General features: G+C 41.5%; 1 protein-coding gene across 3 annotated transcripts in view; it reads right to left on the bottom strand.

Moving 5' to 3' along the window:
• Positions 1–22,874, bottom strand: part of LOC106655377 (scavenger receptor class B member 1) — a 60,079-nt gene that overhangs the window by 31,208 nt on the left and 5,997 nt on the right. The window contains exons 1-2 of one of the 3 annotated variants that reach the window (XM_014375748.2): positions 15,696–16,343; positions 6,205–7,062 (exon numbers count right to left, since the gene is read on the bottom strand). In XM_014375748.2, the coding sequence (XP_014231234.1) occupies positions 6,205–6,385 (181 nt within the window). In that variant the 5' untranslated portion in view covers positions 6,386–7,062; positions 15,696–16,343. Of the gene's footprint in view, positions 1–6,204; positions 7,063–15,695; positions 16,344–22,874 lie in introns of those variants that run through there. The other 2 variants (XM_014375749.2, XM_014375747.2) reach the window with 2 other exon arrangements.

Consider the following 22,874-nt stretch of genomic DNA (forward strand, 5'->3'; position numbering starts at 1 on the left):
CTTTTATATTATTAAATTCACTGTTCCTTCTTTTTGATCCATTTTTGACACTTTATTGATTATATTATAAGTTATTGGGGAAAAGAAAAAGAAGCATTTCCAGCATCATTGATGAGGCAATCTGGCACTTAGAATATAATCAATGAAGTGTCAAAAATGGATCAAACAGAAGGAACAGTGAGTTTAATAATATAAAAGTTTTATTCCAATCTTTTGCATCAATACTTTTAGTAAAGTACTTTAATTTTAGCTCAAATTGGTTCGCTCTTTGAGACTTGCATAGTATACCAATTGAGCTACAGTGTTTATTTTTTGATTAAGTGTTTAAAAACTTGAAAAACACAAAGTAACAATGCTTAGTCAGTTGGAATTGACTGTTTTAAGCCTGGTACCATGTTAGGCTATTATATGGTATTTATTATCGTTAAATAATATTCAAATCTTGACCATGCGTAAAAGTATTGTTATAGGGCCCATTGGATCAAACTAACTATATGGGGGATCATCATCATGTACTAGGAGATCACGAAAAAATTTTCAGGGCATTCGGTGACCCGGACTTGGAGAGCTCTCCTTGTTAGTTAGAAACAATATTCAATTGTGAACAATATAATAAACACCATGAAATCGTAATTATGTCATTATACAATTATCCAATCGTGCTCGTGATCACGATACACATCGGCATAATCGCTAATAAGCTACAATATATAATCATTTACGCGATGATACGACGCGCTCGCGAGCTCCAATAATTCGCTGATATAATACATAATCGTACACTCGCGCGCCTGTACCTAAAAAGCCGATTACTCAATGCGGACGCGCAGTCGTGCTTCGTCGACGGCAGAGAGGGGGGGAAATTTACGCTCGAAAATTTGAGCTACTTAATGCCGATTCCTAATGAATCGATGCACTTAGAGGTAATAATAGCTGCTGCATCGGCGGCACAGGGGCACGTTAAGTAAATGCACACCTTCCTCATGGTATACGTATGCTCGCACGCAGTAATATACACCAGCTATTTTTTGAGATCACTTTCACTCTCGTGCGCCACACCGAGCAAGTATCAGTAGCAGTGCAGTAGCGAGTCCTTACAAGCACGTGTGCACACGAAATTTTTGCCACATTACAAAAATTCCTTACGCAATTTATTATTTAAAGTAAGGAACAAAAAATAACAACAACAACAACAACAACAACAACAGTAACAAGCATGTGCGCGTCGATATAATTGAAAGCAACTAATGTTCACTTGGCATATAATATAATAGGTATAAAAATTAAAAACCGTACATGCACACACGAAGCTGAGTAATGGAAATAATAAAAAGGCACATAAGGACCAGCTCGTCGATGTACTGTCATTGCCGAAATATTTCTCCCGTTCGTTCGTTGGAATTTTCTCGCGCTCTCCGTTAATATAAAAAAAAGAAGATTTTAAGAAAGACGAATAATATAATCTGTGCGAGCGAATTGCCCATAAAACAGAGAGGATTCGCCTAAAACGAGCTAATCGACTAGTTTGTCGTGTGTATATCGCGCGTTCGAAAATATATACACAAACGAAATGGTCGAGGCTGTACATATATAGTTTTAAAAACACGTGCGTCAATTGGCCCCCGTGCGAAATGGCAATATACCATATATAATATTATAAATCAAAAGGTCTTTAATACGTTTTAACGAGAAATCGGGTTTTGCGTCACACCGAGGCGCGAGCTGTCTGCAACCGGTGACGGTGGAGCTGCATGAGACTGCAATTCGCATGTGTATGTATGTATTACGCGTCGCACTTTGCTGAATCATCGCCAAAAATCCATAAATCGCGTATCCCTTCTCGAAGAATCTCTCTCTTCATTGCATTTATCTTGAGTCGCGTGAAAAAAACCACCTGCGTCAATTGTTTCGGTCGCTCGTGCGGCAGGTCCATAATATACACATGCCTCTTTTTCTTCTTCTTTTTCTTCGAGCTCGTCAAGAGAGCAGAATCGGTATTACGAAATATCCACGCGCGCGGTATAATCCCTTCTTTCTCTCTCTCTCTCTCGCTCTCCCTGCGCGTTTCTTTCTTGTGATAGAAGACCCTGTGGTGGCACAGCAGCAGCAGCAGCAGCGCACGAAGGCTCGTTTGGCGAATATATATTTTCAAGGTTACAACTTTGTAATAATCCGCCATGCGCTACCGCCACTAGTGTATGGGAATTAACACCCGAAGGCTATACGAATTTCACGTTTCGCAAAGAAAAAAGCGCGGCGCACAACCCTGCAACGCGGCTGCGGGTTTCGCAAGCTATGCTCTCTCTCTCTCTCTCTCTCGAGCGCGCATACATTTTATTGGTACAATTACCGGTACGGACACCGCGCATACACACATGCACACGATGCAGTAAACACAAAGGCCTCTATATAGTACACCGAGGCAGATAATTAGCCGCGTGCGAAGTTTTTTAATCGAGGAAAGCGATCGTCGCGTTCGATTCTTACTGGGTCCCGCGCAGGAGTACGAGCTTTATGATAAATAATATTATAACATACGTGTTTTATCGAGGAAAAAAATAATGAGATCTCGGTGACTTTAACGACGTACACGAGAAGAGCATCGATCGCAGGCATCGTGTTGTACGTTATTATAATAAAAATTGCAGAAGAGATTTTTTGATAAATTGCACGATTATTTGTCAGCTTTTACGACCGTTTAGCATAATATGTAAACGATATTCCCTCGATCTTGGAAGAAAAGAGAGAAAAAAAATTAGCAGCAGCAACGGGAGATAAAGCCGAGCGTCCGAGCTGTTTATAATAAACATTATTATATACAAAAGAATGTCGCGCGCGCGCTACGACGACGAGATGCTGGAATGGACATACATACGTACTCGTATGCACGCATATGTATGCGCGGTTGTAAGCACCAAGAATGTCCATATAATGCAACTCGAGCCTCCTATATCTTTCAAAAGCCAAGGTTGGTCCCCGCGCGTTTAGCCATTAGTAGTATTAGGTACACTATATTAACTGGACATATCGTGCGTGTATGTGTGTGTGTGGCTCTCTCGCATAAAGCGAAGGTGAATCTTCGCGGCGGCAACCAGCAGAGCGGCAGTTCTACGTTTTGTAATAATCATTATGAAACTTTTAGAAGTAGATAGATGTGTGTGCGTGTGCGTATACACTTGTGCACTAACTAGTCGCAAATGTTGCAACGAACTTGTTTCTCTCGTACATATATATGATGCAGCATATATCTCCTCTTCTTCTTTTTTTATGCATAGTCCTCTTATCGTTTGGAGAGAGGCTTGATCGTTTTCGGGATGACCATCGAGAACGGCCTTCAGGGTCGCGAGATCCGTCCGAAATTCGTCATGCGCGTGAAAGCTCCGCAGCGCATATCATCGACAATGACACGAAGATAATAACTCCGCGCTCGCTGGGAGCAAATGATAAAGACGACTGCTCTCGCTCGCGCGGATATACTTTTGTGAATGTATAATTAAAAAATCGTAAAAGGATAAAAGATATATAAATCACTCGACGACGACGCGGCGGCGACGGCGGCAGCGGGTACATTATATGGACGTTTCGCAGGCAAAAGTTGCATCAACAGGAAGATCCTTGGGACGGCAGCGGCAGCAGCACACATTTCTTGTGTCAAAACGCACCGAATTCTCGACGACGACGACGAGCTAATACGGCAGTCAAGGTGAGATCGAACGAACGCAAAAAAAAAGTAATGCATCTATTTTCGCTTGACTCCGACGACGACGACTATACTATTTATACATACGAATGGAAAACAGCATAACTTTTATCACCTCTCTCATTCATATGAAAATTTTTCCTTGCTAAATGCTCACTTGCACACGCATCGTTTTCACTTAACGAACGCACACCGGAAACTCGTAAATTCGGGACGATGTTCGCGAGCGGCGCGCGTGCGCAACATTTTTAGATTATCATAACGCACACGCTATGTAAGCTCGTGTGTGGTGGAGATTTCAATGCTCGAAATTCGCCGCCGCCGCCGCCGCTGCTGCTGTTATGGCTGTGTTGCTGGTCGAGGCTATAGAAAATTTTGAAATGGCATAATCATACACTTTCGGTACCTTCGATTTCGTTCGAATTACAGTGCGTGGTGATAACTAAATGTATATACTTTAATTCTCCTTTCGATAATTAGCCACGTTAATCGCGTATTAAGCTTAAAAGACTGCAAAAATTGCACAACTTCCCGTGGGGAGGCTTATCATCCGTGTATTTACAATATTTAAAACGCTTCGCGATTTGAGCATACATGCGAATGTATTAGTAAAGAGTTGGAAAAATTAGTCACGATGATTTTCCCTTTTTTTTCTCTCTCTCAATGCGCTTCACGGAAGAAGAAATCATCTCGCGGTTGAAATCATCCCAAGGCAAACAGAAGAGTCGAAACAAAAGACGGTGATAGAGAGAGAGAGAAAACCATATTGGCAATAATACGGAAAAGTCCCCCGGACACGTCAAAGCAAAGAGATGCTCTCGATGGACGTGTATATAACATACGTACGTACATACGCGAACGAGTGACGTTAATCTTCGGAGCTCTTCTGTGTTTGCATTGGAAGACGTGTTATATATACACGAGTATTTTATCACCTATGCGTAGCGCGCGCGCCAAGAGCTGCTGCTGCCGCTGACTCCGTGGAGATCGATAACCCTTACCCAAGTAGAGATTCTCAATATATTTTATGGCTAATTTTTGGCTAACGTAAATAATTCCGATGATGTTTGGATTTTTCCAATGTTATTATTTTCAAGAGTGCTTTGACTTATAAAATTACTTTTACTCTGTCACTTGCAGATTTACAGAATTAAAGTTACTCGACATCTAGTGATGGACGATGGTCAGGTGAAAAAATATAAAAATCTTTTTGGTGCATGCTATGACTTATACAATTATATCCATTGCAACGCTTGCAGATTCACAGACAAAGTTACGTCGCCATCTAGTGGTGACTGTACGATTAAAGTGGTAATCATATTGTATTTGAAGTAGTTGAAAACTAGTTTATACTTTTTGGAAACAATTAAACTGTTATTTTCAAAACATTTAAAATGCACTTGATTTTTGCAACATAATTGTGTCAAATTAAATACATAAAAACAAGAGAATGAATGATAAAGTATTTATTGGTCATCAGGAAATTATCAAAGTTTACCATTTCCACCCCGATATGGACCCACGTCGTGTGCAGTCAAGAAAAACGAAAATTCAGATCTCCTCGATGCGAGTACACGTATACTCGAATCCATATAATTCGATAAAGGATTGCAATTTTCATGGCGAACCCAAAAAAAAAAAGAAAAAAGAGAAAAAAACCTGAAAAATGTTACCCAGTCATCGTGGCCGCGCACGGAAAGGCTACATTATACATAATAAGCGCTACACATATAACGAGTACAGCGCGCTCAGTGAAAATATTGGAAAATCCATAGCGCGCGGCGTCACTTGCTCGAGAGACGTTACAATATAGCTATACACACGTTGGCGCAGATAACCCGCGAAGGCTAAAACGGCGCTTTATAATACGAAAAAAAAAACTTAATGTTTATCTTGCATTATCATACACTCAATTAGGCATTCTCGCGAGCTGTGCTACACGCTATATATATAACATGCCGCGCGTGCGAAGCGATATTCGATCGCGTACACAATTGTCGCGCGTTACAGTGTTGCACGCACGAGGAATTAAGATTATTTAGAAAAATGTTTGATTTACGATGACGTCGATATTTGCATCCAAGCTGTTCTCACTCTCTCGAGCGTGACCGAAAATAAAAAAATGAGAAGAATAAGTGCCTCTCGATGCGCGTTGCGTTAGAGCTGTGTGTTAGACGAAAATTTAAATTTAAACATTCGGTAAACGATCGCGCGCGCGTGCGCAGGTTCAATAGACCGTGCGCGGTGCGGTATTATAAGCGAGGCACGCGACGATAAATTCCAAAGTGAAAACTCGTGCCTTATATAGTTTTGGCATTTTTAAATATATTAAAATGAGTTCCTCGAGCATTGTTCTGCCGGCGCGCGCAATGTTTATTTTCACTTTCTATAATATGCGCATGTTTTAGTGTAAGGGGAATTTCACGATACAAACGATAAAAACGCCTGTTCCTTATAGAATTTAATTTATTTATTAATATACGAATTTCGTATAAAGTACTCACTGTGTTTGAATTTTCCACGCTGCGACACGAGCAGATTCAGGGGCTTGGGTATCTTCTCCACCGGTATCCTCTCGTCTGGCTTCGGCCTCGGGCCGAACAGGGCGTTCTTGCCCACCTTCATGTACTGCCTGCCGATCCTCGTGGGCGAGCTGTCGCCGAACAGACCCGCTAGGAACTTCATCTTCGTTTTGTTTTTTGTTTTGTTTTTTTCAATGGACCAAAATCCGAATGAAAAGAGTACGAGTATCGACCGTGGAAGGTGGTTTAGCCGCACCCTCCCACCCTTTTGTCGTTTTCTTTCAAAAAAAAATTAACGCCGTGCGTGAGACAGTTCACTAATCAACGTCAAAGAGTTTTCAGTGCGTAGAACAGCGGTACGCTCATCGGTTATGGGATACTTTTATTATATGGATGCAAAGCCCGCTTTGCCTGTAATGTTCTTCTTGTAATTGCTATAACTACGAGATTCCTTATAAAGAGAGATTAACTATCAAACTTCTTACTTAATAGGAAGATCAGAGTAATGCCCCTTTTTTTCTATTATTCGATATTTTTTTTTTTTTGTACTAAACGAGACGCGTGAATCGTATGCACTTGTCACGTGACTTCACCCAACATCGTTTCACTTCAGGCACGTTGAATTTCTTCTGCTTTCTTTTTTCGTTTGCTTTGGTTCTAATGGGTCAATCTGAATTTTCGCTCATAACTGCGCGATGATTTAACACACGCACTCACACCACCGCACTGACTGCTAACAACTTGTTGCTGTTGTTGTTGCCCCGATGTCGTCGATTACAATCCAGGAAACGGCGGGCGACCAGTTGTAATTGCAGCGCAGCGGCAGAGCCTGGGATAAACCTGCAACAACGAAAAAGAGTCGACGCTTGTAATATAGCTGGCACTGCAACGATCTATCTCTCGCTTTGTGGAGCGAGCATGAATTATTCATCGTATTCGGAAAATTGCGTACGCTATCACGTGTGTGTACTCCATAGGCAGAATAGAGCGAGGGAGATAGAAAAAATTTATTTGAAATTCGCGCGAGCACCACGCGTGATTCGGCTAAACGTGATGCGTATTACATGTGCGTGCGGTGACGTTAAATACGTAGGATAATTGAGACCAAGTCAATAAATTAGCTTTTTTTGTACATCTAATTCCTTTTTTATTTTGTTTTTTTATTAGGTTAATCGCGTCGAAAAAAAGTTTTAGAACGCACTTTTTCCTGCAAATCGCTGCGCGAACGCATCGATTACGCTTGCTAGTTATCGAAAAAATGCCAATGAACTTTATTAAGCGATCGTTGTACGGTTTAAATGAATTACTTGCAACGGCTTTGTGCGATAACCTCGCGAGGAGGATTTTCTTTTTTAATAACTCAGTTTTTTCTCTTTTTTCTATTTCGTTCATTTGTTGTTTGCAATAAGAGGAAAACGAATTTATTTGTAACAATTACTCCAGCGCTATACATTGAAACGATCTTCGGGTAAACTCATTCGTTTCGCGGGGGCAAAAAAAATTAATTACAACATCGGCATGTACGGATTTTTTATCCTTTTCTCCCTCTCTTCGAAATCATATATTTTATTATAGTGCGTGTCGCGGACGTTTTTCGAATATGTATATAAATCTGGTATTCATAATGAAGTATATACGCTCGGGTAGTTAACGTGGATCATAATGACGCGGAGCACCAATAAAAACGTAAAATCTCGAATTCATTAAATGTTTCTCTGTCTCTCGTGCGCCTCGAGAGTTATGCAAAGACATATTTCGGACTTCTGCTGCGAGGTGTTATACCTGATAATTTGTTCAATTCCCGCGGCGGCAAAAAATGTAGATCAAACGGTAATTTTCCTCAATATTTCAACACATTGTACAATTTTTCGCATATCGAGATCGTGAAAAATTTTCTCAATTTCAGCTGCCGCTGCAAAGGTTAAAGTCATTACTGACACAAGCGGAACCCAGTCATGAGTTATCAGCTGAGAGAACCCGAACTTCGAATTAATAATCATCGTCGTTCGTCGTCGTGTACATCAAGTGCTACATAATGTACGTTTCGCGTATTTAGCCGCAAAATGACCGTCTTGGACACAAAAGGCCTGCACATGTATGTGTGCCCGTAGAGTACAGAGATTGCGTAAAACGCGAATGTTTACTCGCGATTAGCTTCAGCGAATTCGTCTGTGTCGTCGTCGTCGTAGACATAATAGGTGAATATATACTCGAGCAGCAGCACACACATGATATTTCATTTTCTCGCTTCGACTCGAAAATTCTATGTCTCTCGGGTATATAAGTCGTTGTCGTCGTGAATCGTTTTTTTTTCTTCGTTCTTCGCCATCGTAACGAGCGACAAAAATGCCACATTTTACACTCTCGCTAACGAGCCTCAGCGCGCCGTGAGCGGCAACTCCTCGACTCGCTGAAAGAGAGACATTATGATTTAACTATTATATAATTTTATGCGAAATACCGCAGCATCATCATCGACCTTCTCTCGCGTCCTCCCCCCTTTCCTCTCGTTCCTCCCCCCGAAAAAACAACAACGGCAACAAGCAGCATCTCTCGAAAAAGCCCCGCGTGCGCGTGTATTATATCGGCTCGCGATACTTTCTATAATCTCGCGTCGTCGCAGCAGCAGCAAGTGTTCGCGCGCGTGTGGAGCCGCGCGTCTTTGACGATGACACGCTCAGCCCGGAGGAGAATTCGCGGTATTGTCAAAAAAAAATCGCCAGCAAAAAGAAGTCGGAAAAATGCCGAGATTCGCAATCTCTGCCGCGCCACACCTGCACGAGAGGCGCACAAAACGCGGTATATATTTTCATATATCGGCGCGTATATAGCCAAAAGATCTGTATCTCTCTCTCTCTCTCTAGTTGGTGATGTTGCTTAACGTTTATTATGTGCGCGCACGAAAATTAAAATCCCCGCACGCGCGCATTCTTGGATAATTTTGCATGCGGGTCGTCGCTATATAATATTTGATGATATATTGTTCGACAACGACAGATTTTACTATCCGCGACACCAATCGATCGATTGATCCATTGCGTAATCGTTGGATTTTTACAATTGTTTATACATTGAAGATACAGCCGCGCACGCAAGGTACAGCCTTGCACTATGCCCTGTTATAGTTCTCTTACGTACACAAAAAAAAATACCCATACAAGTTGCCCAATGTATTTATTCGTTAGAGGCGAACACTCTCGTTTCGACATTGGATGATTGATTTACCCCGCAATTCGATCGCTTGTATACATATACTGCTCGAGTGTGTATGTGTGCGTCTATTGCGCCGATGATGTCACATTGGCCTTTTTGCCGATTCCTCCACGTGCATTCGGATAAAAGTTTTAAGCTACATGCGGTGGTTTATAGGTAAGAGGCTTTCGAGCCGCGCGCGGCATTTTTTCGCGATTTGGAGGTGAGCGAGAATTTAGCCGAGCGCGCGCGAGAATTAGATCAAGTTTAACGAGTGTGGCTAGGCTGCAGCAGGCATGTGTACGCCGAACCACAACAACGACACCATACTGTCAGCAGCAACAACAACAACAACAACAACGACATTAGGCGCGGTAAAAATTTTTAATCCACGTGTGCCCTCCACGCATCATAGAAGCTCGTAATATATATTTTTATAGCTCCGCGACGACGGACTTTGCAGCTCCTTTTGAATGAAAATGACGCGTGTAATGTTTTTTTTTTTTTGTACATTTTGACGCGAGCGTATCAAAACACAATGCGGTGCTATGGCGCTGCTCCGATGGATAAATAGATATGCGAGTTCGCGCGTTTTGCATTTTAAAATGCGCTCCGCGCGCGTGACGATCATCGCCTCCGCGAATGCGCACACGCGTTCGTTCTATTTTTGTCTCGGCCACATACTTTAAAGGTGAAGAAGACGACGATGATGAGGAATAAAAAATGAAAAAATGTGCAGCGGAAGTCGAGCACGCGCGCATCTCGATGACCGACGTAAATAACACATATACGAAACCTTTACCTTTGGCCATAAGGAAAAATCGGAATGTCCCCGTGCGCGTGTGCACTTGGGATCGTGTTACGTAAATAAGAAAAAAAAGAAGTAATGATAAAATTAATTTGTCACCTATAATACCGTGCGATTATAACCATCCTCCCCCCAGCGCAGCGGTAGGCAAATACGCACACGCGATCGTATGCGCGTTTATACGCGTGTATCGCATCGAAGCAATCGCTTTAACGGATAGCTAAAGTATATATCTATCTAAATGCGCGGCATTAGTTGTCGTAGTTGTAGTTGTAGTAGCAGCGGTGGTGGTATAAGGCCTTTGTGGAATTTTCATCTCACAATTTCATTACACAATTTTGCACCTTGCCGCCGAGACAGAGTAAAAGAGAGAGAGAGAGAGAGAGAGAGAGAGAGATGTCGAGAGTCGATGGTATTGTGCAATAACTGCAGCTCTACTCAAGAGTAAGCACACACACACACACACATACACGTAAACGCATGCACTTGCCGTGCACGCGCGCACACACGAGTACAGAAAGAAAAACGTCTTTCCCTTATCGCGACTTATGCTTTTCTACCATATAGCATTGAAAAATTCGTCTATACGCGCATACGCACACGCATGTACGTACGCGAGGATTTTCTCAATGGTGCAATTGAAGCTAAAGAGAGATAGAGAGATTGGCGTAGATCGAAGCGCAGCTTATGGATGTATTATACGGCGAGTGCGCGAGTATATAAAGATGTATTGATTTAATGCAAAATATATATAAAGTGTCGACTGGAATTTTTTGCGCTCGATCGCGGCAAAAGTACGCGTACGAGCGAGGAATTTGTGAAATATGTGCGTTTGATCAGTACGCGCATAAGTTTAACCGCGATGAATGCAGATGAGCGATGATCGACTGCGAATGTGCCTTAACGAGAAATCGAGTTGATTTTTCATTCATAGTGAATTTGATTGTTTCACATCGTATCGATAAAAAAAAAGCAGGAGAAGACAAATCAGAAGCATCGTCTTGAAATCATTGACGTTTATTTCAAGCAACAATAAGAAATTCAAAAATTTCGACAAACGATTACTATGCGGGTGCGCGATTGCCATTCGAATTTCCGCGTGTCGTAAATAAGAAAAAAAAAAACAAAAAGGAAAAAGACGAGGTGGACAACGACTACTTCGCTGCGAACGATGTGCTATACGAGCTCTGGACGCGGCGCGCAGGCAATCGCGAATCCCAGTGATCAAGCGGTGCACCGTAGCGAATCGCTTGCTATATTATACGTCACACGCGCTCGGCTCTCTGGCCCAAAGACATTTATTATTTACGCGCGTTGCGTCGCAGATACACGTATAGCAAACTGGCTAAACGCTACGGTGTGTCCCGATAAGCGAGAGAATCGTTTTCGATGTGAAACTTCTTGAGAATTAATATTTCGAGATTCGATCGACAGATGGCGCATTGTAAACTCGCTAGTAGGAAAGACATTTTCAATTAATATAGGATTATTAATATATTGCTTCTGCTTGCTGATCCGTACTTCAGTGTTTACCTACTTTATTTCCTCAATTGAACCCATTATCATAGAAATAAGTTTCGTGTTTCTTCTGATTTCTACGAAGGGGTGAAATCTTATGATCAAAGAAAAAAAAATTGCACAAAAATAATTTTTCGATACTGCCGATCGATTACAATTACTTGACCAGCACATTATACGACGCGTCATTGATAGAAGCAAAACATTGACTCCTTTTGTTTTCTCAGCTACAGCCAACGAACCCGAGGTCGAAACACACTTAAAAATGAAAAATTTCACTTTCATTATTCGAGTGAAAAATACGTTGGATATTAGAACGGGTACGTGTACGCACGCGAGGGCTCTCTGCTCAAGCGTGCAGCGCTGAAATATTCATATCTGTATATACGATCGATGCGTAGCTCAAGCGCGGCAAAATCGGTAGTGGAAAAAAATCGGTATGTACGCTGCTTCGGGTTCACGATTGACGCGTGTATAAATGTCAATGTACTGGACCCACGATTTTAAATTGTTATTATTATTCATTCATCGCGAGCGAAGAAAAATTTAAAAAAAGGGTAAGAACGAGATTTATAATCGTTTGTATCGCTTTCAATAGGTCAAGTGATTAAAAAGAACGAATTAAGTTTTCTGCGCTCGGGCGCAAATCGTTTAATTGAGTTACTTCAAAAATTAATCGTCTGTCTTCTCTTTCGTTTTTCTCTCCACCCGTTTGCATTAATTGTTATAATACAAGCTGCAGAGCTGTGATACAACATGGTACACATCAGCATAATAGCCACCAACACAACACAGCTGAGTCAGTCAGAACACACAGCGAGCTTTTATCGAAGTGCCGATAGACATTTAATTACTCCTTATAAATATATGACGATGATTGATACCCCGAGCGCGTATAGATTGTATATTGTACGTGTCTGGCCGAGTCAACAGCGATTAATGCCACTTCCGACACGACTATACGACGCGTATATAACATTTAACTCTCTTCGCGTTGCGATTCATTCAATGTATCAAGTATACAAGTAAAAGAATCAAAGAGAGTCTTCCACATTATTATTATAGTTATTGCTTGTATAGAAAATATTCTAGTTTTAATGTTTAATAGACTCTCCGCGATAATTGCTGCTGCTTCGATAATCTCTTCGCTTTCGCGTCAGAGAGGCGCAGAAAAGAATTTTTATCGAAAACTTCCACAGGCAAACAACAAAGCTGAGAGAGTGAGAGAGACTATTTATATGCACTTGAACGTCTTCGTCTATAATATTGATATTAGTTTATATTATTATTTTTCTGATTTTTAAGAGAGCTCCACAGCAGCTGTGTGTTATAAATACAAGACAAAAGGTCAATATTCGCGAAACAGCAGCGGCGGCGATTTAAAGCGACGTGACTGTAACATTGAAAATTGCGGTACGTTACAACTTGTGTACATATACACGCTTTCGTGTCTCCTCGACGTGAAAAAAAAAGAATATAAAAATGGAAAAAAAAAAATGAAATAAGTGTGACGACGACGACAACGAGTGCGGCGCTGACACATCGTACACACAAACATACACAGGCTCGAAATTCTTACTCTCTTCCTTCCCCATAAAAATCTGTTTATCTTTCTTCGCTCGCTATGTCTTCCAGCTTTTTTTTCGGAAGTCTCATAAACACGCTTTCACGAATTGTCCGCGATGTATGTGTGTCCGCGTGTGTGCATGTGTCTCCGGAATATTGTGAAAACTTCACTGCAGCAGTTGTATGTATAGCGGCACGCACAGCACACATGTGTACGAGCTCTATAGCAGTACACGACTGCCGATCATATTTCTTTCTTTTTTTTTTCGTGTTTAGCAAGTGCAATGTCGGAACGAAATCGTACGCGAGCGCGTGGAGAGTAGTAGCAGCAGCAGCAGCAGTAGTAGCAGTGCCTAATTGCACACACCATACATGATTTCATGGTTGAGATTTTTTTCCTTCTCTCTTTCCTTTTTTTTTTCTTCCAGCGCAATCCGTGGCTGCAGTGGGGCTACAATTAGTATGATGCATTGCGATAAAGCAACCTTGATCCATCGGACACTTCGAGTCGACACGCACCACCCCTTTCCCCCCCTCGTGCGCCGCCGATAAATTACGCGCGTATGTACCTTATAATAATATAAAAAAGCGATACCGTACAAATATCTTGTACTGTCCAAACGAATTATAGCTGTACGAACGACGAAGTCGACGTCAAAGACAATTAAGTAACAAAAGAGACTTCCGAAAACACCCTGCGCAATTACATTACATATTACATGCATCTGTATTGTACGAGAGCATGATTTAGCACATAATTCAGTTAGCAAGTGCACTGCGGCTCACATAGCTCTGCGGCGGTGGCATGTGTGTGTGTGCACTGCACTGCACTGCTCGTTTGTGCGCCTCGCGCAGAGCTACTCGCGCTTATATAAGGATAAATACATCGAACTGTCTAGGTTCTGTCATAATAATGCACCGCACGGGCAGCTTTCTAATCAAAGATCCTCGTGCGCGCGCGCGGCTAATGTAGCGGCTCTCTTCTGTCTGCGTGTGTATAATAATACCGATCTTTCGCCGCTGCCGCGATCCATTTTTGACGATCGGTATACACACAAAAAAAATTTGCTCTCCTTTCTTCGTCGCTTACAACAAGAAAGCTATATATAGAGTGCAGCTAATTCGAGAACAACAACGAGCCGAGAAAGAGAGAGAGAGAATTGAAAAAAAAATTGAAAGAGAGACAAAAAAAAAGGAGTGGACAAATATTATACTTTAACGCGCGGCGCGAAGCCGCAAATACGCATATATACGCTGGAGAGTGCGCCGCTACGAAGGTGTGCTTGCATAAAGCGCGTTGCGAAAATTCAACGAAAAATACATACATATAAGTTACATATAACGTTAATTAAGATGCGAAATTTTTTAAGCACACTTTTAAATACATCTAGATGCACATCATATATAAGCCAAGGTTATATTACAGCCACTTGTTGCTGCTGCTGCTGCTATACGGCTCCATATAACAGTCGGTTATAGGTGGTACGGTGCGTACTGTTTATATATAATACCCGAGTCAAGAGAGGAGCTTCCAATGCTGCTGCTACGGCTGCGACTTTTCACGCGTGCGTTACATATATAGGGCGCATGCGAGACTGTATTAAATACCTCTCGCGCGCGTTATGTTACATATTACCAAAACGTGAATTTCTGCTTTTGTCGAAATTCAGGCTCCAATTATTATTTAATATATTTAATTTTCTCTCTACGCGAACGCACCTGCATGCGCGCGCGGGCCTCTTTCTCTTTAACACTTGATGATTTTTTTTATATATTAATTAAACTATATATGTACGCGCGGGTACGTCGAGTGACCTTTTTTTTCTCACTTTTTGCTCTTAATTTTATTTTATTATATTTATCCTACATATATGTATCGAGAGCGTTTGGTTACTACGCGCGAGCCGCGCCGCACGTTGCAACGCACGCGCGCAACGCACATATACTACACACAGCAGAGAAAGAGAGATAAAATTTCGCCCGAGCTGCAAAAGTGCATATAACCAAATTGATGTAATCTTTACATAATATATATATAGAGCCATTGGTGCTCGATGTTTAAAGAACTAAAAAAGATAAATATATATATAAATATGTGTATATCGTGTACGCGCGTACAGTGAGATTTAAAGTGGAACTTGTATGATTTTTTTTTGAATATATCTGCACTGCCCGAGTGCAGTGGCAAGCACACGGACACACTCGCGGTCAATTACACGTATTATCTATTACAGATAGATATTTTAAGCGCCCCAAATCGAATGCGTTCGGCTGCCGAAGATATTGGCGGCTCGGTGGCGCTCCGATCTATATGCAAATTTCTTTTTACAACATTATTATGCGTAAAAAATATTTTTCGTGCGGCAAAAACAAAATTTTTTTTCCTTACTCTCATATGTGTGTGTAAACGTTGTGAGATAGAGCGACACGAACGATCGAGTGCGGCCTGTTGTACGGCTTTTTTTGCATCCACTATATAAGCTCGTCGTCACGTATCGATCGTCGACCGATTTATCGTCTTTGCCGTACTACTCGTCGTTGTTGATATCGTCGCTGCAACGCTGAACTGGCTGATGATGATGATCGTTTTGGAAGCACCCCCGAATCTGGTCAACATCCCGATTTGGTTTCTATTTTCTTTTCTCGTCGCGCCGATTTTTCGCCGTATTCCGAAGGTAGTTTTTTTCTCTCTCTCTTCTCTCACGCAAGCTCGATCATCGGTACGAAGCTCGAAGCACACATCCTCGTCGCTGCATCGCACTGATCCTCGTTCGTACAGTCAATGATTAACAACACCATCGAAGCACAGATATTGCAAAAAAAAAATTATCCTGAGAAATTTTTTTTTTTTATAATTTCCGTCGAACACTCATAAAAAAACGGCTGACGACGATTCGATACGATCGGTAAAGATCGTTATTGAAAAATTTCTTCTCGATTTCAGGAAAAAAGCACACTTTTCGTTAAACGGGCGCGCATGTGTTTCGGGCTCGTCGTCGTCGTCGTCGTCGTCGCGCCTTCACCAACTCGCACCACGCACACCAATGCGCGGCCGCGCGGAGAATCGCCCGAGTATAAGTCTTATAAGAAAGAGAGAGAGAGAGACTCTTGCCGGCGCAAAGAAGTTCGGTCAATTGGGAGTATACATTGGTTCAGTGTATAAGCCTCGGCGTGCGTTAGTCTGTGTTGGTGCGGTGGCAGCAGCAGCAGCAGCAGCAGGCCGCGAGAGTAGTATAAGCCCATCCGCAGCTCGCGGGAAAAAGGAGAGGAGGGTATAGCCCCTCTCCTTGGTGCCGCTGCGGCCGTGCATGTTTTGCGAATTTGCCGCCGCCACCGCATACACGCACACATACACGTACATACGGAGGAGATAGAGCGAGATAGAAAGCTGTATGTAAGACGAAAGCCTATTGCTGCTACTTACTGCATTTGCGCGCCTATATACGAGCTGCATTATACGTGTATACAGTATATATGCGCTGCATGTGTGTGGTGGTGACTGGCTTGAGTCTCTATAGAGCTGGTGTACGAGTTACAAGCAGCAGAATAGATATGTATATCGCCGTGGAGCTCTAGCTCTAGCTCTAGCCGCGATCGGGTGAGGGAAAAGAGCGGCCGAATCGACCTCATAGGATACATCGGCCCCGCCACCGTTGCTGCACTGCATGCTGAACATTATTATATATGCATGTATTTATTGGCCGTTCGTGCAGAACGCGAAAATCGGATCGGACCTCGAGTCGAACCCGAAATTCGTCGGAAAATGCGTGTGTTGTACAAAAAAAAACACACACACACACATACACGACAGGATTATGTATGCGTTATAATATCGCATAAAATCGCTCTCTCTCTCTAGCTCGCTCGACGTCGTTTTGCCCTTCTAAAAATTTCAAGATTAGCAACTTTTTAAAACTATACACACTCGTACGTGTATATTATATCGACGCATGAGTCGCGCGTATATAGAGCCTGGCTGAATTATGTCGGAATGCTCTCAACCGGTCTTTTTTCTATATAATGTTCGATATTCCTCGATTCAAGCGTTATCCTTGAATATTAAAAAAAGTATATATTCCGTATCTGTATCTCGTACACGGTTAAAAATCTCTTCTATTATAACAGACGTCAAAAAAGTTTCGATGCGCGCACGGATCGTCTCATCTCTTTCTCAAGTTGCTTACGTGTATCCCACGCGGTTTACGCACGAGAATTTGACTTTTTTGGGAGAAGAAAAATTGTTTACAGTTTTTGTGAGAGATATTTTGATAATTACACTCGAAGTATTAATCATCGTAAATGTGCGATAACATTATAATAGATCGGGCACCGAATACATTTCTCGGTTTAGCGCAATAATATACACACTTCTGCGGTCGGATCAAATCGTCCGAACATCTTGTTGATACAAATAATTAAGATTCTATATAAAATTTGTATATAAATGTAAACTCGCTAGAGTGGATTTTTAAGGAAAGAAACAAAAATAAGAGAGAGACGAGGTGAAAAGAGAACGGTTCGACGCAATATGTATACATCTATACGTTTATATGCACACGAACTGCGCGCGAGAGAGAGAGAGAGAGAGGGAGATAGAGAGAAAGAGAGAAAAGCCGACGAAGAGAAAGAGGGAATCAAGTTACCAGGTAAGCAAGGAATGGGAACAGCAGTGTCGTCGTCGTCTTCGTCGTCGTCGCTCGTCTCGCGGCTTGTTAGAACGGTAAATTTTCGGCAAGTATCGGCAGCAGCAATACACGATCGTCGTCGTCGTCCTCGCGGGAAAATCGATTGTATTGTCAGTCTCTCTCTCTCTCTCTTTCTCTCTCCTATTATATAACTGCACCAGAGAGATTCAATTCGACCGCGAGAGCTTTCGTCATCGCTCTTGAAATAATATATATAATAATAGTAAAAACTGGATTTTTTTTCATTCTAAAAATTGCGCGACGTTAATGTTGTTGTTTTTTTTTACGTTGCCGTTTCGTGGATTTCGGAACCAGATATATACGAATCGGCAGCTGTGTGGTCCTTCGAGCGATTATTCGTTGATTATTATCATCATTATTATCGTGCTCTATCGTAGCGACGCATAAAATTACGAAAAATGTCGATTCACGCGTGAAGCTCGATCTACGCGCGACGCACTATATAGTCACGCAAAGACGGACGAATTGCACGAATCGTTTTGACGACTCAATTTTTGCACAATCGTTAAAAGCAAGCGGGATATAGAGTGCACGAGACGGTGGTATTGTTGTTTCGTCCTATCGATTGCGAGCGCGATAAACCGTAGAATTTGCGGTGAATTTTTCTTTATCGCAATTCAATTCGACGTTGGCCAATGTACGCTCATATTTTTTACATAGCTTTAGATTCAAATATTAATAATACCAAAATTTTATATACTTCTGTGTGATTTATACACTTTTTCAACTTTGCTACTTGCAGATACGGAAATGAAGGTACTCGCCATCTAGCGGTGAAGACTGATTTTAATTTTGATCGAATTTTCATTAATTTTTTTCTACAATTAATTTCTACAATTAATAAAGTAAACTGCTACAATGCAATTTGAACTTGATTAGTCCTCAAAGAAGGTACATACTTATACATATTTTTGACTTCACCAATTGCAGATTTAGAGATAAAGCTACTCTCCATCTAGCGGTGAAGGCTTGCTTTATTTATATTTGATTTTTCATAAATTTTTCGTACTATTAGCGCAAAAACTAAATCTATAATAAAATATTAATTTTCAATCAAAACGTTTCAGTTCGAGTATTACACATTAACTTTAATTTCTAATTTTACATCAAATCTGCGATCATTTTTTTACCCCTATATTTAATGTTCGTGCGTAAGAGCTTTTCGTATCGAGTTAATTGTCACAGACGAACACAAAGCTTTTATCAATCGAAATTGGCGACAAAACTACTTACACAGCGGAGTTTAGAAAGACAGCGGAATTATTGCCGCGCAAAAAAAAACGGGGTCGATGGTCCCTATCTCTCTCACTCTCTTTTCTCGCGTTTACGTACATGTGCATTCGAAGCATGTATATTGTTGTATAAGTATAATATCCATTATCAGTCCCCTTCCGACCGTCTAAGTAGTATGCACACACATACGCGACGTGTATATCGGCCAATTACGATTGACGTATTTTGCGTATTATATATAATGCTAAGCTCGCGAGCTGTGCGCAGCTTTGAAAAATATCAATCATCGCATTTCTCCGCGACGCCACAGTCGCATCAGGCACATGAGCCGACACGTGAGCCGCGTAAAATTCTATTTATTTTTGTATGCAACTGCAACACAGAGCATGAGATTAGAGCGAGAGAAAGAGCACGATTACACATTGCGAAAGTGTGGCAATTGTGAGGAAAAGAGCCGTGCGCGCGTCAATCGCGTCTCTCTGCTGCTGCTTCTGCGGCGAGATCTCGAGAATTATTGTAAGAGTGAAAATGTACGAACGCGTGCGCGCACGCGTATTTCTATTGATGAAAATCGAAAATTATCATCATCATCATCGATTCCCGAATCCGATTCCGCAGCCGTGACTTTCAACGCAAGCGAAGCGCGACATTAAAAAAAAAAAAAAGGAAAGAGAAATATGAATTTCGTCGAAGGTGATTTATCAAAGCGTGTAACCATGACGATTCGCGCGCACGAGTACGCGCGAACAAAAATTTCGACGAGCTATTATAACATTTTCCCCTTTCGCGCGCGGATTCGATACATACACTCTATAATTGAGATTCGTATCTCGCGTCATTTTCCAGGAGGATCCCACGAAAAAGCTCGCTCGTCGGCGATCGCTTACCAAAAAATTTGCGTCAATCGGTGGTAGCGCACAGCCCGAAATAAATATAAAGTGCAGTATCATCGGCGGCGCACGGACGCGATATAACGAGGTGCTGCAGCTGGAAAAAGCCAAAAGCATCAGCAGCAGTGTATAATATAAGCGCGAGGATCGTTATACACATAAGTTATGTCACCTTTTGCGTACGTCATGTTTCTCGGGATCGGTGCATGGACGATGCGACTTTATATGCTATATAGCTAAACTATATACATCGATTTTCGTGTACGTCAAATATCCCGCCGACTATCGACGTCCGTCGTTGGCGTCGCGCGAGGAGTAGCAGAAATGGAGATTTCCATGAATGCGTGGAGGCGTTGAATTTTTTTTCTCGTTTTTTATTAATAATTTCGAGCCTTTTAACTTCTATCCGAGTGGAGCCATTAATTCGTGAATTTTTCTGGCAAGTTCTTTGCTCCTTTCTCAACGTTTTTTTCTTCATCCTTTGTTTCTGAATCGAGACGATTGGTGATAAAGCGTAAACGTGATCGTTCAAGGGGAATATTTTTAAACAAAAATTCACTTGTTTTACGCAGTGCGTCGACGAAAAATCGTACCGTTTCCATGTACGCATTAAAAACGACCACAAATCGCCAACAAAAAAAGCCGAACGACCTTGCCGATCGCGCTCGGTTTTCTATTAATCGATGATTGTGCACATAAATCACTGGCGAGCACCTATGAAAAATAATTATTCGCAAAAATTTTTTCTACCAATTATCGAACGTATCGAATACGCGGCGCTGCGCGTGCAAGTGCGGATTTCGTCGCTCGCAAACGCGTATACAGCGTATTGTCAGTCGTGCACGATATTGGCGAAACGCGATCGTTTTTTTTCAACTTCAGTGAGCACGTGCCATATAATACATCGAAAAAGTCGCGAGCTCTATCCGTTTTCCTCAGAATAGTGCCGTATGGGTACAATAGGCGAAATACAGCGCTCCGTACAAGATGGAGAGGAAAAAAAATGAAGGCAAAAGTAAAATCACTCGCGTATATACCACGGCTGTATGCCTATTGATGCAGTTGATTTAAAAACAGTGAAAGTTTTTCCTCTTGAAGCAAATGCGCGCGCGATCGCGAGCCACTATCTACAACAACAACGGCAACACGGGTAAATTAAACGCGCGCCTATATATGCGCGCGGCGCACTGACAATCGCCACACACACAATCACGGGCCAATGCACTTCTTCAATTACACCTCTATAATAATATCATGGTGTCTATAAGCTACAATAGACGTGTGTGTGTGTGTGTGTGTCGTGCGGCATTTATAACTTCGCAATGTGTGCTCGCCACGACGCGACGTGCTATTGTCTCTATGTTCGGGTTTTTTTTTCGCCGCAAAATCTTGAATTGAAGTGTCGCTCTCTTGCAATTATGGAACAGCATATAAATATCATATAAAAAAGATGTTTCGATCAGTGAATTATACGCTGGGGAACTTTGTCGACGGAGGCTGCTCATATAATAAATCACATATACGCATATATATCCCTCATATTAACTGTTTAAAAAAATACTTGAATATAATGCAGATTCGAATTAAAATCAGAAATTAAAATTAAAGTAAGAGTTAATGCATTTTATCAAAATAAGTTTTGTATAAATTCCTTGTTGAAAATTAATATATCAGCAATGATTCATTTTTTTACATGAACGGCACAACAAATGCAAAAAAATTTAATACACTTTAATTATTTATAGTGCAAAATGTTTAATTTTACACCAGGATATAAAAATTTCTATTGAACACTTTGATTAATAATGATTTAATTTTTGCGTTAGTTACTCAAAAAGTGTATGAAAATTCGATGGTAATTAAAACCAGTATCCACCACTAGATGGCAAATACCTTATTCTGTAAATCTACAACCGGCAAAGTCAAAATAATTGTATAAGTCAATGCATGGTTTGGAACAAATGTATTGAATCTATTATCAGTGTTATGTAAATCTCAACCACTAGATGGCGAGTACCTTTATCTGTGAATCTGCAAGTGACAAAGTGAAAATAATTGCATAAGTCAAAAAAAAAGTTTAATATTATAAGTTTTTTAATATGACTGCCAACCGCGATCGACTCGGCCGGCGATCGTCGATACACACACACAAGGTCTGCAAATATCCTGCGTTGCGAAAATTCTCACTTCTCTCTCTCGCTCTCTGCCGTGACTGCCTTTAGGTGCACATGTACAGCAGCCGCAGCAGTACATACTCGAGTCATAAGCACGTACGGGGATCTCTCGCATATGTGTGTGTGTATTATAAGCGAGCAATATAGTAGTGCAAGGCTAGGAGAAATGAGTAGCCAATGCCTATGTGTGCTATAATGGCCAACATTGGCCAATCAAACATCCGGAGACTCGTGCTTTGTGACTCGATATATATTCATAAATAACGCGTGTGTACGTACGGAGCAGCGCATTTTCTCGCACCTGCCCTGTGCATGTGTGCCGCGAGATCGCAATTATATCGCTCTCGAGAGCGAGAGAAAGAGAAAGAGATATTAATGATGTCGCGGATTTTTTTTCATGCAAAATAGATGCGTGACTGATGAGTAAATAAATGGCGACTTTATACCATATCACGATCGTTGGACAATTTTCCATTAATTACCCATCTTTTCTCTATATACATGCGTAATCGAGCTGTATATAATAATATTATTTATTTCGCCGCCGTCGACGACAACGACGACA

The sequence above is a fragment of the Trichogramma pretiosum genome, unplaced genomic scaffold (genome assembly GCF_000599845.2).
Source record: "Trichogramma pretiosum strain Unisexual culture from Peru unplaced genomic scaffold, Tpre_2.0 scaffold12, whole genome shotgun sequence".
Classification (NCBI taxonomy): Eukaryota; Metazoa; Arthropoda; class Insecta; order Hymenoptera; family Trichogrammatidae; genus Trichogramma; species Trichogramma pretiosum.